This window comes from Schistocerca nitens, chromosome 4 (assembly GCF_023898315.1).
Source record: "Schistocerca nitens isolate TAMUIC-IGC-003100 chromosome 4, iqSchNite1.1, whole genome shotgun sequence".
Lineage (NCBI taxonomy): Eukaryota > Metazoa > Arthropoda > Insecta > Orthoptera > Acrididae > Schistocerca > Schistocerca nitens.
In genome coordinates this window covers 870,196,644-870,211,920 of record NC_064617.1, presented here as the reverse complement: position 1 = coordinate 870,211,920, position 15,277 = coordinate 870,196,644, and the positions used below count along the sequence as shown (strand labels likewise).

General features: G+C 38.4%; 1 protein-coding gene across 1 annotated transcript in view; it reads right to left on the bottom strand.

The window, feature by feature from the left end:
- Positions 1-759: 759 nt before the first annotated feature.
- LOC126253353 (kelch-like protein 12) overlaps positions 760-15,277 on the bottom strand; it is a 59,369-nt gene continuing 44,851 nt past the window's right edge. The window contains exons 12-13 of the mRNA XM_049954625.1: positions 12,482-12,642; positions 760-1,184 (exon numbers count right to left, since the gene is read on the bottom strand). Of these exons, the coding sequence (XP_049810582.1) occupies positions 1,149-1,184; positions 12,482-12,642 (197 nt within the window). The 3' untranslated portion in view covers positions 760-1,148. The remainder of the gene's footprint in view (positions 1,185-12,481; positions 12,643-15,277) is intronic.

Here is a 15,277-nt window from a genome sequence, read left to right as displayed (position 1 = left end):
TTTGTTCACTCGCAGATAATATCAAAATACAATTTCTTAATTTCTCTGTACAATGTGAAGAAAAAAAAAGCACTCCGTCAGGCCAACCGGGACCATCTGACTGCCGTATCATCCTCAGAGGAGGATGCGGATAGGAGGGGCGTAGGGTCAGCACAACGCTCTCCCGGTCGTTGTGATGGTATTCTTGACCGAAGCTGCTACTATTCGGTCGAGTAGCTCCTCAACTGGCATCACAAGGTTGAGTGCACCCCGAAAAATGGCAACAGTGCATGGCGGCTGGATGGTCACCCATCCAAGTGCCGGCCACGCCCAACAGCGCTTAACTTTGGTGATCTCACGGGAACCAGTGTATCCACTGCAGCAAGGCCGTTGCCCTACAATGTGAAGAAACAAACACAGGGGAAAAAAAAGGGCCCCTGAGGGGGGGGGGGGGGGGGGGGCATTTGATACACAAAAGTGGAAATCTTAGATGTTAAAAATTGTGCGTAATATTTATCTCCATACAAAATGATTGAGGTAAATAGATCTAAATATCTCGCTTGAATCATCCAGCATTACAACCTTCCAGGACCTCAGCATTGTCATCTCTCCAATTTTTAATTTGTAAAAGATAGGCAAATTTTCCAGTACAGATTTCATATTTTGGCTCCAACAATTTATTTCCTGAGAGAGAGCCATGTGAAAAGTAACATCAATTATGTATACTACACGGTACAAATGTTTACATAAAAAAGTATGTAACAATCTGATTGCTTGCACATTGCAAACAACACATTGTAGCTTTTGCATTTATTAATACAATCTTTCACAACAGACAAAAACACATAACAAATATAGAAAGAATAAATAGAGCAATGTGTGCATGCACTTTTTCATTCTTACCATTACTGATTCATTTATTCTACTGTGGATACATACTCAATTTCACTTTGGTAACTAATATTCAATCAATATGATGAAAAACGTTAGTAGACTGTATACAGAATACAATGAAATAAATTCAGCAATACTGTATTGAAAGCATTTCAAGTCATCACTGTCAATTTTACACCTGTACTTAGGCAGCAGAGTACAGGCACTTGGGATACAAGACCCAAGGACCTTCATTCACTCTTCAGTCTTATACTAGTCTTCCTCTTCAACACCTGTCAGGATCCATCTTTGACTGGATTATACTTCTTCACCTGCAAACAATAATAATGCACAGTCATCAAGTGATGTGATTGTTCTGTGTCAACATGACTAATGTTCTTAAGCTTGCTCATTCATTGCCCTGAAGTTGCTGTCTACAATGTCAAACAATTAGGCTGTCCCAATTTTGCTTTCCTTAACAATATTTTTTAACCGATTATTGCTTAGTACTGTAATTTTACCACATACTACTAATTAAATATAATTTCCAATGCACTAGTTGCATCTTTTATCCTTCAACACCATTCACCAAACCTTTCAGATAACCTGCACTTATGGAAACATGGCAAAGTGGATATGTGACTGCCAGAATCAGGTCTACATGGATGACCATCTAAGGCAGATGGTTCTGGCAGGCACTGTTTTGTGTACCATTTCCCCTTACAATGAAGGAAACAGTGATCACTCACTATCTTCTTGACAAGTATATTATATCACAGTCTTAAATTTTTTGGTACCAAATCCGAATTCAGAGAACTGTTGGGTTTTGACTGGCTAATAGAAAATAAGGCCTCTTGATTTTTTTCTTTTTTTCCAAACAATACGTTATTCTTGTCAGTCTTCACATAGCAGTAGAAGAAGAAATACAGAAAACTGTATTATAGAATGTAGCCTAAATGCATATAATGACCCCTTATTAGTAGTTAGAAAACAGAATGGAGACACTCATTTGGTTTTAGATGCTATGACTTTGAATAAACAATCTGAGATGGAAAGGGATAGACCTGTCGGTACAAAAGAATTACTGTCCAAGTTTGAATAAGCAAAGTTTTTTAGTTCAGTGGATTTTACAGCTAGATACAAGGCAGGTGCCCCTCCACAAGGGTTCTAGACCCTGCACGACATTCCTGTTTGATGGAAAGTCTTACCAGTAAAGATTACTTCCCTTTGGTTTAAATATATCTGTAGAAGTTTTTAAATGGGGCTAAGAAAAAGCTTTGGGTAATGACTTATTTGATAATCATGTATGTGGGTAATATACTCTCAGTTTCTAAATCACAAAAAGAACATTGCACTCTGTCTATTAAACATTAAAAAGATTGCAGGACAGAGGGCTAATAATAAGACTAAGTAACTCGCATTTTTAGAAGAGAGGAATTAAAGTTTTGTAGGAATAAAAGACACACAACTTGAGCCAGAATGAATTCGGGCAATAAAAGGTTGTCCAGTTCCCCGAAATATAAAACAGTTGAATTCTTTTCTAGGATTAGCTGGCTTCTATTACCAGTTTACAAATGATCATCTATGAACAACCAATGACTTTTGAAGCAATCTCAATGGATCTGGGATGATGGGGAAATGGAAGTGTTAAACAAAATTTTTGTTGTGGTCTTCAGTCCAGAGACTGGTTTGATGCAGCTCTCCATGCTACTCTATCCTGTGCAAGCTTCTTCATCTCCCAGTTCCTACTGCAACCTACATCCTTCTGAATCTGTTTACTGTATTCATCTCTTGGTCTCCCTCTATGATTTTCACCCTCCATGCTGCCCTCCAATACTAAATTGGTGATCCCTTGATGCCTCAGAATATGCACTACCAACTGATCACTTCTAGTCAAGTAGTGCCACAAATTTCTCTTCTCTGCAATTCTATTCAATACATCCTCATTAGTTATGTGGCCTACCCATCTAATCTTCAGCATTCTTCTGTAGCACCACATTTCGAAAGCTTCTATTCTCTTACTGTCCAAACTATTTATCGTCCATGTTTCACTTCCATTCATGGCTACACTCCATAAAAATACTTTCAGAAACGACTTCCTGACACTTAAATCTATACTAGATGTTAACAAATTTCTCTTCTTCAGAAACGCTTTCCTTGCCATTGCCAGTCTACATATTATATCCTCTCTACTTTGACCATCATCAGTTATTTTGCTCCCCAAATAGCAAAACTCCTTTACTACTTTAAGTATTATCCTCATTTTGCTTTTGCTGATGTTCATCTTATATCCTCCTTTCAAGACACTGTCCATTCCGTTCAACTGCTCTTCCAAGTCCTTTGCTGTCTCTGACAGAATTACAATGTCATCGGCGAATCTCAAAGTTTTTATTTCTTCTCCCTGGATTTTAATACCTACTCCAAATTTTTCTTTTTTTTTCCTTTACTGCTTGCGCAATATACACATTGAATAACATTGGGGAGATGCTACAACCCTGTCTCACTCCCTTCCCAACCACTGCTTCCCTTTCATGCCCCTCGACTCTTGTAACTGCCATCTGGTTTCTGTACAAATTGTAAATAGCCTTTCACTCCCTGTATTTTACCCCTGCCACCTTTAGAATTTGAAAGAGAGTATTCCAGTCAACATTGTCAAAAGCTTTCTCTAAGTCTACAAATGCTAGAAACGTAGGTTTGCCTATCCTTAATCTTTCTTCCAAGATAAGTCGTAAGGTCAGTATTGCCTCATGTGTTCCAACATTTCTACAGAATCCCAACTGATCTTACCAAGGTTGGCGTCTACTAGTTTTTCCATTCGTCTGTAAATAATTCGTGTTAGTATTTTGCAGCTGTGACTTATTAAACTGATAGTTCGGTAATTTTCACATCTGTCAACACCTGCTTTCTTTGGGATTGGAATTATTATATTCTTCTTGAAGTCTGAGGGTATTTCGCCTGTCTCGTACATCTTGCTCACCAGATGGTAGAGTTTTGTCAGGACTGGCTCTCCCAAGGCTGTCAGTAGTTCTAATGGAATGTTGTCTACTCCCGTGGCCTTATTTCGACTTAGGTCTTTCAGTGCTCTGTCAAACGCTTCACACAGTATCATATCTCCTATTTCATCTTCATCTACATTCATCTTCATCTACATTCTCTTCCATTTCCATAATATCGTCCTCAAGAACATCGCCCTTGTATAGACCCTCTATATACTCCGAAGCAAGCTTTATTGCAAGCCAAAATTCTGACCCATCCTCTGATGCATCAAACCTTTAAATTGACAAATATGCATCAAAATGTGGACTTGGATGTGGATTTTCAGGGGGAATGGGATACCAATAAAGGAGAAAGTAATACTATATCTTGCACCAGTCAAAGTCTCAATAAACACGAATTAAATGTGCAGCTACAGAAACAGTATTATTATCCATAGTTTGTGGTTTCCAAAACCCTTAGCTGGGAATCACAAACTGAAATATATACAGATAATCAAACTTTATTATTTTAATGGAGAGTAAGACTACTACACAGTAAATTAATGTGATGGATACTTTTTTTTTTACAATCATTTAAATAAAATTAAATTAAATTATGTGAAGAGTTCGTAAAATTTAGTGGCCAATATGCTCTCATGACTACCTGTGGGGATGAATACGGGAGGCCCTGGGAGTATATTTAGAGTAAATTGTTAGCTATAAGTTACGTGAACAACCAAGCAAGGATATCAGCTAAGAAAATACAAAATGAGCTGAAAATGGATATTTTAACAGGGGCAGGGATTAGAATAAAACGTTTTTCCAAGGGGGTACGTTATTTTGAAGACAACATGAATAATCATAGCATTGGAAGTTGTGTATGCCTAAACTACTAGTCCAGTCTAGGATCTGATTTGGTTCGTACACAAGGGATATGGACATTTTGGTATACGAAAGTGCGTCCAACATATTTGAGTAGCAGAGAAATAAAAAGGATGGTCTGTGGTTGTGATCTTAATCAGAAAGTTAAAGAAAATAATGGACAAATAAAATATTCATGATATGATTTTTTTCAGTTCTCTGCCAAAGGGCAGAGGTGATTTTTCTCATTTTTGTTTTGGTAGCATGTTGGCCTAAATATGTAAAGCTATATCCTATTAAACTAGCTTAGATAAACGTATGGAGAAGAAATAAAAACCTTGAGGTTTGCCAATGACATTGTAACTCTGTCAGAGACAGCAAAGGACCCGGAAGAGCAGTTGAACAGAACGGACAGTGTACTGAAAGGAGGATACCAGAAGAAAATAAACAAAAGCAAAACGAGGATAATGGAATGCAGTCAAATTAAATCAGGTGATGCCAAGGGAATTATATTAGGAAATGAGACACTTATAGTAGTAGATGAGTTTTTCTACTTGGGGAGCAAAATTACTGATGGCGGTCGAAATAAAGAGGGTATAAAATGTAGACTGGAAATGGCAAAGAAAGCGTTTCTGAAAAAGAGAATTTGTTAACATCGAGTATAGACGTAAGTGTCAGGAAGTCTTTTCTGAAAGTACACTATGTGACCAAAAGTTTTCAGACACCCCAAAAACATACTATTTTCATATTAGGTGTATTGTGCTGCCAGGTACTCCATATCAGCGACCTCAGTAGTCATTAGACATCGTGAGAGAGCAGAATGGGGTGCTCCGAAGAACTCAGACTTCGAACATGGTCAGGTGATTGGGTGTCGCTTGTGTCATACGTCTGTATGCGAGATTTCCACACTCCTAAACATCCCTAGGTCTACTGTTAGTGAAGTGGAAACGTGAAGGGACACATACAGCACAAAATCGTACAGGCCAACCTCGTCTGTTGACTGACAGACACCACCGACAGTTGAAGAGGGTTGTAATGTGTAATAGGCAGACGTCTATCTAGACCGTCACACAGGAATTCCAAACTGCACCAGGATCCACTGCAAGTACTATGACAGTTAGGCTAGAGGTGACAAAAGTGGATTTCATGGTCGAGCGGCTGCTTATAAGCCACACATCATGCCGGTAAATGCCAAACAACACCTCGCTTGGTGTAAGAAGCATAAACATTCGATGATTGAACAATGGAAAAATGTTGCGTGGAGTGACAAATCACAGTACACAATGTGGAGATCCGATAGCACAATGAATGCCTGGTGAACCGTCATCTGCCAATGGATGTAGTGACAACAGTATAATTCAGAGGCAGTGGTGTTATGGTGAGGTTGTATTTCTCATGGAGGCAGCTTGCACCCCTTGTTGTTTTGCATGGCACTATCAGAGCACAGGTCTACGTTGATATTTTAAGCACCTTCTTGCTTCCCACAGTTGAAGAGCAATTCGAGGGTAGGGACTGTATCTTTCAACACGATCAAGCACCTGCTCATAACACACGGCCTGTGGTGGAGTGGTTACACGACAACAACATCCCTGTAATGGACTGGCCTACAGAGAGTCCTGACCTGAATCCTACAGAACATCTTTGGGATGTTTTCGAAGACCGACTTCGTGCCAGGCCTCACCTACCAACATCGATACCCCTCCTCAGTGCAGCACTCCATGAAGACTGGGCTGCCATTCCCCAAGACACCTTCCAGCCTCTGACTGAACGTAATGTCTGCCAGAGTGGAAGCTGTCATCAAGGCTAAGGGTGGGGCAACACCATACTGAATTCCAGCATTACCGATGGAGGGCACCATGAAATCATTTTCAGCCAGGTGTCTGGATACTTTTGATCACATAGTGTATTTGTATGGAATGTAGCCCTGTATGGAAGTGAAACATGGATAATAAATAGTTTAGTCAAGAAGAGAATATAAGCTTTCGAAATGTGGTGCTACAGAAGAATGCTTAAGATGAGATAGGTAGATAATGTAACTAATGAGGAGGTACTTAATAGAATTGGGGAGAAGAGGAATTTGTGCCACAACTTGACTAGAAGAAGGGATCGGTTGGTAGGACATGTTCTGAGGCACCAAGAAATCACCAATTTAGTATTGGAGAGCAGTGTGGGGGGTACAAATCATAAAGGGAGACTAAGAAATGAATACACTAAGCACATTATGAAGGATGTAGCTTGCAGAAGTTACTTGGAGATGAAGAAGCTTGCACAGGATATAGTAGCATGGAGAGCTGCAACAAACCAGTCTCTGGACTGAAGATGACAACAGTAACCAGTTGCTTATGAGATTATTTTGTGGATGTAAGTAAACCAAATCTCTTACTTACCGATAATGGAACTCAATTTGCAAGTAGCAATTTTAAAGGGTTTTTAGCATGGGAAGGTGTAAAACATGTACTCATTTCAAAATCCAATCCCTCTAAAAGAATTATGCAAGAGCTGTGTGTTTCAAGAAATACACAACTTAGGCATCAATGATTTTGGAGACTTTACCTGGTAGAAATTCTGAATACAAAGTTCATAAGAGAACCACTGTTAAAACTTTTTTCTTGGCCTCAAACAGAAGAATACCAACTAGCAAGGTACAAGAACAGAAAAACGAGATTAAATAGACACACCCAATGTCAAGTACAATATAATTTAAAAGCAAGCGCCCCTAATTTTAAACTATGATATGAGGCTAGTAAAGGTTGTCATCACAGTTCAGAATTAAAGAAAAAAAACAAGCAAGTTTTTCCATTGTTATGAGGGTCCATACAAAATTATAAGAGATTCCACATCAGAAAGATGCTTTCCTAGTAGACCCAGTGAATGGTAAAGAAAAAGGCTTCCATAATATAGATATGATTAAAAAATGTGTGTCTTAAGAAACATCTAGTACAACAAAATTAACAAACTTTAAACGGCAAAGAGACTGCGGAGCCTAGAAGAGTTCTTTCTTTTTCTACTTCGAGCTGGATGTTAGATCCATCACTTTTGAAAGGAGGAAATGAAGGAGGATATGCCCTTAAATATAAGTGTAGACACAACAGGCAAACATTCAGATATTGATTGTTGCACCATCTAATAGGAGTACGTTCATTCTAACACATGAGGACATTCAGAGTTACAGTAGTGAGTATGTAAAGAGGTATAAGACAAATATAGCACCAGAAGATGATTAAAAAACTGGTGTGAATAAGAGTTACGGCACGAGTGTGATACCTGAACATATATGTATCAAAGGAGGAGGTAGAGTTTTAAATGTTATTAACAGGATATTATACCCTAATCTGTATTTATGGTGTGATCGAAAGATAGGTGGACCTAGAGGAAAACAATGACCTTTTCCTGAGAGAAAAGAAAGATGCATAAAAGGGACAGTATCACTGTGGATATTTACATGAGATTAGTGATAATCTATCTGTGGAAAGAGGTGTATCTTTACACTTACTGCACATGTTGGAAGCATCAGTTTCAAAGTTTCTCCAAAGTAGCAAAGTAGGTGAATTTACCCGAGTTGGTCTGTTCCACAAGCTAATTTAAAGATGTCATAATATAGAGACAAATGTCCCAGTTTTGTATGCTATTCTCCACGTTTGGTTAAATAGGAAACCTACTACAGAATGCCTGCTGACAAATCTTTTTCAAGTGTTCAAGACATGTAACTGTTCTGATTCGGTGGCAGTTTATAAAGGGTGTAAATGGTTCTAGAGGGAGCTTTATTTATTTATTTATTTTTTAATTTTTGTTGGAGATAATTAATATGGTTGGGTTTATAAGAATTTTCTGTGGGAGGAATTTGCACACATAAAGGTTATTATTGTGTCATGTTAACTTCTCCACTTGGCGTCAACAGTGATGTCTTAGGACCACTTTTCAGGGCCCATGCGGGTGAAACCGGGGAAGTCTGTTCTGTAGGATATGCTGATCATCATCCTGCTCCCTGGCACAGAACTTGCCAGGAAGGGAATCCTGGGGTGGGTATCAATCTTTGGGGTTCTCCTCTTTACCATATACAATAGTCTGCTGTGGAACCTTTTTTATCTCTGTTTGGATAGTACATACCCAATGATTTCCAATAGTTTTATGAGCTGGGCTAGAAAAGCCTGGATTCTGGAATAAACACACTCAATTACATGATAAATGAACAATTCAACTAAATGGCTTCTGGACTGTACGTCCTAGTAATGAGTGGTGCAAGAGCAAAAACCACAACATTTTGTAAAAAAAAAAAACACCTGTTATTGACCCTTATGGGTAATAAATGTTTGTTACCTGAGATCTCATGTTCATAGTAAGGGTGATTATCTGGTAGAAATGTTATGGAACTTGGTCAAAGTGAACCATGTACCTACGATTAGTAGTTTCCACACTACTGTGGAGTTTTGTGCAGTTAATAAACATGAATAAATAAATTAATTGAAAATGAGATATAATTACAACTATAATAATTTTTAACACTTGTAGTGAAGTTGTAACTTTAATTATTTGTTGTTTAGTTAATGGTTCAAAGTAGTGATGACATCATCCATATAAGGGGAGGAATCTGTAGTGCAATATACCACTTTGATGATATGATGTGTTGCACACTCATTTTTCGAACCAATGAATGGTGCTGCCACTATAAAAAGTCAATTTTCTTAATGTAATAGATAATATATTGTTTGGATGTATGTTTTATTTATGCACATGTATCATGAGATAGATGGGCACAGCCTATCTGCATGCTGAGACGACGATAAGCATTGTACAATGTTCACAGTAACTGCTGGTCAGGCAGCGTATTCCATGTCATCAGTTCCTGCCTTTGAGATATGGTGCAAGCCACAGAGGAAGAGTGGTCTCAAATGCCTGTGACTTCACAGGTTCAAGAAAATACTTATTACACAGAAACATTTTTGGACTGTTCTTATCAATTTTTTTGTGATGTTCAGCATAATGCAACAACTTTGTAAACCACAGTTATTGTAAAGAAGAGTACAATATATGAGAGGCTGTTAATGAGAAACCTCTCATTTATTTTAAGAGCTGCATGATGGATTTGTACTATTAACTTCCAGCAGTAACTGCAGTACTTCAAGAAAAGAAGGTTGAGCCGAAGAGGTTGGTGAGTGTGCTCAAATAATAAAGCGAGCCAGATTAAATAACATGAAGTCTTGGCTCTCTAACATACTTTACTTCACCACCCAATATCACAGTAAAGAACCACCGGACTGTCACACTAACTATATTTCCATTAATACACAAGGCGAGACCAGTTTCACCAAATTTAGTATATCTTCTTGTAACCAATAATAAAAACAGATTTTCTTGGTTTACTTTCAGTTTCTATCTACAAATTGATTTTATTTTCAGTTTTAACTACAAATTTTGCAAAATATGATTACTGGTGAACAGTGAATACTCAATCTGAATACTAGCTGTTAGCAGCCATTTCCTCCACCTTTGTTTCACTCAGGATTTGCAGTCTCTTTTCTTCTTTTCCGTCATTCTCATTTGATTTATTTACCTATTTATTTATTTTTATATGTTGTCTAAATGCTTACTGATTTAACCAACTAAATTGTAGCTTAATATGTTTTAATACTGGATAGTTATTTTATTTGGTTACATCATGTTTTCAATACAATGTTCTCTCGTTCTTAACACCAGCACGATGAAAAATGAATGTTGTTCTGAAACTCTTGATAACTGTCAATCATGTACGACTCATAATAAGTATTATTGGATTCATCATTGGAAATACATAAGAAAGACAAAGATTAATTACGTTATTCATAGTTGTAATTTTCAGCAGCTGCAGTATATATTTCAGAGCAAAATTCGGTCATAAGTTTCTGTAATATACTACTTATACTTCACATAAATGTATAGCCAAGGTCTAAATATTTAAAATATCCCTAATTTTTTAAGCTTCTGAAGATGACAAATTAATTCATCAAAATTGGTAAAATGAAGGAAAAAAACATATTTGCAACTGACAACTGAATTTTATTCTGAAATGAAAGATTAACACTAACATAAATAATCATCTAACGAGTAGAGTAAGTTACTGCAGATATTTTATTACTAGCACTTATTTTGGAGTCATTCAAATAATTAATCATAATGCAACTGTTGTGCCTCAGCGTCTTCCTTTCTTGGAATTTATGGACTAATGTTAATTTCTCGAAAATATCTTGCTCTGTGGACATAGACTTTCAGTTGTCAAACTAATGTATGTGACACTTTTGGGTAGACCAATGTGATGATTGTCTTATCGAGTTTGACTGGCTATCTGGCATATCAGAAGGACCTGGCCACTAGGTGGTTTAGATATGCCAACTCTGAAGGATGACCTCCGCAATGTGGAAAGATTAAAACTTTGATTCTGTGGAAATGTGTATATAATATACATGTCAATTTTACTTTCTTATTAATTAATAGAGGGAAACATTCCACATGGGAAAAATATATCTAAAACCAAAGATGATGTGACTTACCAAACGAAAGCGCTGGCATGTCGATAGACACACAAACAAACACAAACATACACACAAAATTCAAGCTTTCGCAACAAACTGTTGCCTCATCAGGAAAGAGGGAAGGAGAGGGAAAGACGAAAGGATGTGGGTTTTAGGGGAGAGGGTAAGGAGTCATTCCAATCCCGGGAGCGGAAAGACTTACCTTAGGGTCTGCTTGTGAGATGTCTGCTTGTGTCTGTATATGTGTGGATGGATATGTGTGTGTGTGCGCGAGTGTATACCAGTCCTTTTTTCCCCCTAAGGTAAGTCTTTCCACTCCCGGGATTGGAATGACTCCTTACCCTCTCCCTTAAAACCCACATCCTTTCGTCCTTCCCTCTCCTTCCCTCTTTCCTGATGAGGCAACAGTTTGTTGCGAAAGCTTGAATTTTGTGTGTATGTTTGTGTTTGTTTGTGTGTCTATCGACGTGCCAGCGCTTTCGTTTGGTAAGTCACATCATCTTTGTTTTTACTTTCTTATTAATTATTGATATTACATGATCCCCAGAAAGTTTAAACTCTGAACACCCTCTTTTAGGAATCAATTGTTAAATCTTTGCAAAGTGTCATCCTGTCACACTACAACATTTTCCGGTAACGGCACTTTTCATCAAATACCCAATCTTATTCTTCCAGCTGGTGTAGTACGTTCATCCTGTCACATGTTCTACACAAAAAATGACATGTTCATCTCTGAAAATATTATGAAAAGGATAGTTGCTACTTACCATATAGCAGAAATACTGAGTTGCACGTAGTCAGAACAAAGACTGTCAAACAAAGCTTTCAGCCAAAGAGGCCTTCATCAGGACACACACACACACACACACACACACACACACACACACACACACACACACGAGACCACAATCTCTGGCTGCCAAGATGGCATCAAGCACAATGTTCTCACTGCCAAGTTCATGTTAATAAGTTAGTGTTCTTATGTGATCATATAGCTGCTTCTCAGAGATAAAATCATAAATGGCCTTCAAGTAGCATGACACTAGAAGAACTTTTCTACCCATCAAATACCAAGAAAACAATGCATTGAAACTAATGATAAATAAAACAAAGTAACTCAACAAGTTGTATTTTACTCTTTGGAAAGTGGGAAAAAGTCGCTGATAAACATTTGAGTCTCATTGTTACATATAAGGTAGTGTGACAATTTTTCCTTCCAATAGAACACCCAGTTACATCAAAGCATGTGGCCAACAGCTTGTGCGACACACAGTATCTGGCACTAACCTGCAGAGACACACAGCTGAGCCAGGAGCGAGAGGTCGGCATGTCACCAGTCAGCTGCCACGTGTCAGTCACAGCTGAGTAGCATTCTATTGTGTCATGGTAGCGGTCCCAGCCCTCTTCGCCACCCAGGACGTATATGTGCTCATCAATTACAGCAATACCTTTGACAAAATTGTGATATTAGATAAAACACAACACATGCAATTCTGTACTGCGCAAGGCCTGGTCGCACCATCAGGCCCTTGACCTATATAGGTCAACCACAGATGACGACACCAAAACATCAACACCTACACCTACACTATGAAAATGGGAATCGGTCATTTCCGGTGACCTATATAGGTCCACCACAACTACTGATGCCAAAAAACCAACACCTACAACTGCGAAAAATAAAGCCAAAACCACAACCTCAACCTCAAAAATCCACAAATCAAACATCCCTACATAAATTAAAACACATTCAATATTCCATAAATATACAAAACATCACAACTGGGGAGGGGGGGGGGGGGGGGGGGGAGTTACTTACCACCAGCAAATTCCGGCAGTGCAAACTAGATCGGGCAGCCCAACTCCAACTCCCCCCCCCCCCCCACACACACACACACATTAAACGTCTTACCACACTACAAATAACAAACCAATAACACCTAACGGAAACGCCAAACACATAACCAAAAAAACTTGACAATTCATTGAAAAAACTTCCAAATTTTACATTTGGAATTACAATCACTGCTGCCAACGACTTCACACATCCAACACCAAGGCTCAAATAAACCCAGTACAAAACACACACACACACACACACACACACACACACACACACACACACACACACACACACACACCAGCTCGTAAACATCGTGCCGTAATGATATTCACACACCACAACACCTTTACGTCAAATCAGAAGGGTGGAATTGGTCGCTTCCATTGACCACTCCATCTACTCTGTAGATGAATATCTTAGCAGAGACTGTTAGACAGCTTACATAAAAATTCTGCTATATTTCAGTTTTGACAGCACTTGGTCGCAACAGTCAAGATTGGGTATTCTGTGCATGATAAATATATTAAAAGTGCGGAACTGTGTTTTATTCTGACAATGTATCAATTCTGTAAATACTAGCAGTTACTGTAATATATTCACATATTTTGACAATCTACTGGCAAATGATGAGGATGATAATTATTATATTCAATGTTTTATGTTATACTTTCTGACATGTTATTTGTCATTTGCAATGGCCAGCGGCTATTTCCGAAGCAGTACGAAAATATTTGTTCACTCCAGTAACTATCCTCTCCGGAAATATCACAGGAGTCTACGATTCGAGTCACTGAGTAAGGAACACAGACACACAGTTATTCCGTTACCAACTTCCAGGTTACCTGTAGCGGTAGCCTGATAACTGCCAGAGAACGAGAACTGTGGCCAATAACGATAACTGCCAGAGGAAAATACAGAGCTCTGACAGTTATTTCCAGAGTCGCTCGAATTCCTTATGGTAACTCTCTTTATACTACCCCTCCAAGCTAAACTGACATATAACGCTGTGGCTCAAGGAAACAACTGTACTTGTTAATGCCTGTACTGCAGCTCCCATCAGCCACCGCGCTAACAGTAACTTTGTTTAATTGTTTCTGCTAAAAGTAACGAAGGCGCACGAAGTAGTACACAGTTATTATCAACAGATGGCGCACAGTATCACAGTTATTCTCATGATCTATAGAATGCCTTCCAAATGGCCAATCCCTCTCCTTTGTAGCCAGATCTCCGATGAGTTGACGCGAATGTGTAGTACGATATTCGGTCAACAGATGGCGCGAAGCACTGTTGGCAGTTATTGAAATAACTGCCAGTAACAGATCAGCGGTTATCACAGTAACTGTTACTTCTCAGTAACCGGTTATTTCTATCAGTTGCGTTATTTTTTGCCGCCCCTACTCTGCAAGCTATCACACAGTGCATGGAAGGACGTACCTGCTATCACTGCGTGTCATTCACATTCCTGTTCCACTAGCAAAAAGAGAGGGGGGAAAAGCAACTGTCTACATGTCTCCATACAATCCCTAACTTCTCTTGTCTTCGTGGTCTTTACAAGAGATGAACATTGTCGGCAGCAGAATCTTACCGAGGTCAATTGCAAATACTGGTTCTCTAAACTTTGCAATAACGTTATGGAAAAAATTCATCTTCCCTCCAGGGATTTCCATTTGAGTTCATAGTTACCTTAATACTTGCATGTTGATCAAACATTTCACTGTTCTACGTACAATGGCCAACTATATCTTACCAATTTTGGTGGGAGCACTACTCCCTCTACTTATGTAAGTTCTGATATATTATGCTGCTACACCATTATTAGCTAACATCAGTACAGAAACACTGGTTATTGTACATTACTGCATGCATAAATTAATGAGAAAGTAATACATATTTGATAGCATAATATGAGTCCTTAATTTTAGCAGTTATCAACTTTTTCCATGCGAGCTGGTAAGAACAAGCAGCCAGAAGCACCAAAAGACTAAAAGGTCTGCTAATATGTTAACAATAAGATTAATTTCTAAGAAGCACTTTTTGCTCCATGTTCTGAATTTGGTCCACATTCTAGTGTATTATTTTGTTTTTAAATATACCACAATTTTTATTAAAGTCCCACCAGTTGATTTCTCCACATCACTGATAATGTTACTGGAAGAGGAGGAGGAGGAGGAGAAAACGCTGCTTGGTTTACAAATTAATTGAGACAGAAACATCATTTCAATAACCAAAAAGGCCACAGC